The 794-nt window shown below is 55.4% G+C and overlaps 2 protein-coding genes across 2 annotated transcripts in view; both read left to right on the top strand.

The window, feature by feature from the left end:
* The window catches only part of TraAM80_09610 (leishmanolysin), a gene marked incomplete at both ends in the record, with an annotated part of 408 nt that extends 277 nt beyond the window's left edge, over positions 1-131 (top strand). Inside the window, one exon of the mRNA XM_029386281.1 lies at positions 1-131. This exon is cut by the window's left edge and continues 277 nt beyond it. Coding sequence (XP_029233867.1) covers positions 1-131 — 131 coding nt within the window.
* Positions 132-232: 101 nt separating this feature from the next.
* TraAM80_09609 (leishmanolysin) lies at positions 233-794 on the top strand (the record flags this gene model as incomplete). Its single annotated transcript, XM_029386280.1, has 1 exon — positions 233-794. A coding segment is annotated over one exon (562 nt), but the record flags the coding sequence as incomplete, so codon positions are not given.

The following is a 794-nucleotide window of genomic DNA, read 5'->3' as shown; positions in this document are numbered from 1 at the left end:
GTGTGCGCCTCTGGGCACGAGGGTGGCTACGGGCGCGTCTTGGCCTTGGCTGTTTTTGGTTGCTGTGTGTGTGTGTGTGTGTGCTCGTCGGTGGGCCAGACGCGATCTCTTTTTTTTTTTGGCGTCCTTGACCTCACACTAGACACGAATCGGAGTATAACGACACAATAAGCAAGTAAACCACAGAAGGAAAGAAGGGAACGAGACGCCACGCAAAGGAAAGACACGAGGAATGCGCCACACTCCGTACGTCCTGTTGCTGCTGCTGCTCTGCTGCTGCACCGGTTCTTTTGCCGCCGCTGAGCATCGCTGCATATTTGACCGCATTTCTCGCAAGGCTGGCCCCCCGATGAGGGCAGTTGTGCGTGAATTGCCGGACCGGGAGCGTGACGGGACGCAGGTGTCGACTGCCTTTGTGTCTGACTGGGCGCCCCTCCGTTTTAAGGTCTTCTCGGAGGACATGAACAATGCTTTAAAGTACTGCACTGCTGCGGGAGAGTTCCGCTCGGACATGAAAGTAGGACTCCTTTTGTGCCGCCAGCAGGATGTTCTTACGGCCGAAAAAAAGTTCATCATCTTGAATTGGATGCTCCCCAACGCCATCAAGCTGCACATGGATCGTCTCCACGTTCAACCGGAGAAGCGCCCAGTGGTTGTTCCGTTGTTTCCGGCTGGAGACGCATGCCGCAATTTTGAAATACCCAGCTCCCACCACACGACGGGCGTTTTTGGCGCGGACATGGTTTTGTACGCCGCTGCTGCACCGACTGAAGGTACTACTAATGCGTGGACAA

This window comes from Trypanosoma rangeli, assembly GCF_003719475.1.
Source record: "Trypanosoma rangeli strain AM80 chromosome Unknown Tra_15.4_contig_00631, whole genome shotgun sequence".
Lineage (NCBI taxonomy): Eukaryota > Euglenozoa > Kinetoplastea > Trypanosomatida > Trypanosomatidae > Trypanosoma > Trypanosoma rangeli.
This window is presented reverse-complemented; position numbering and strand designations above follow the sequence as displayed.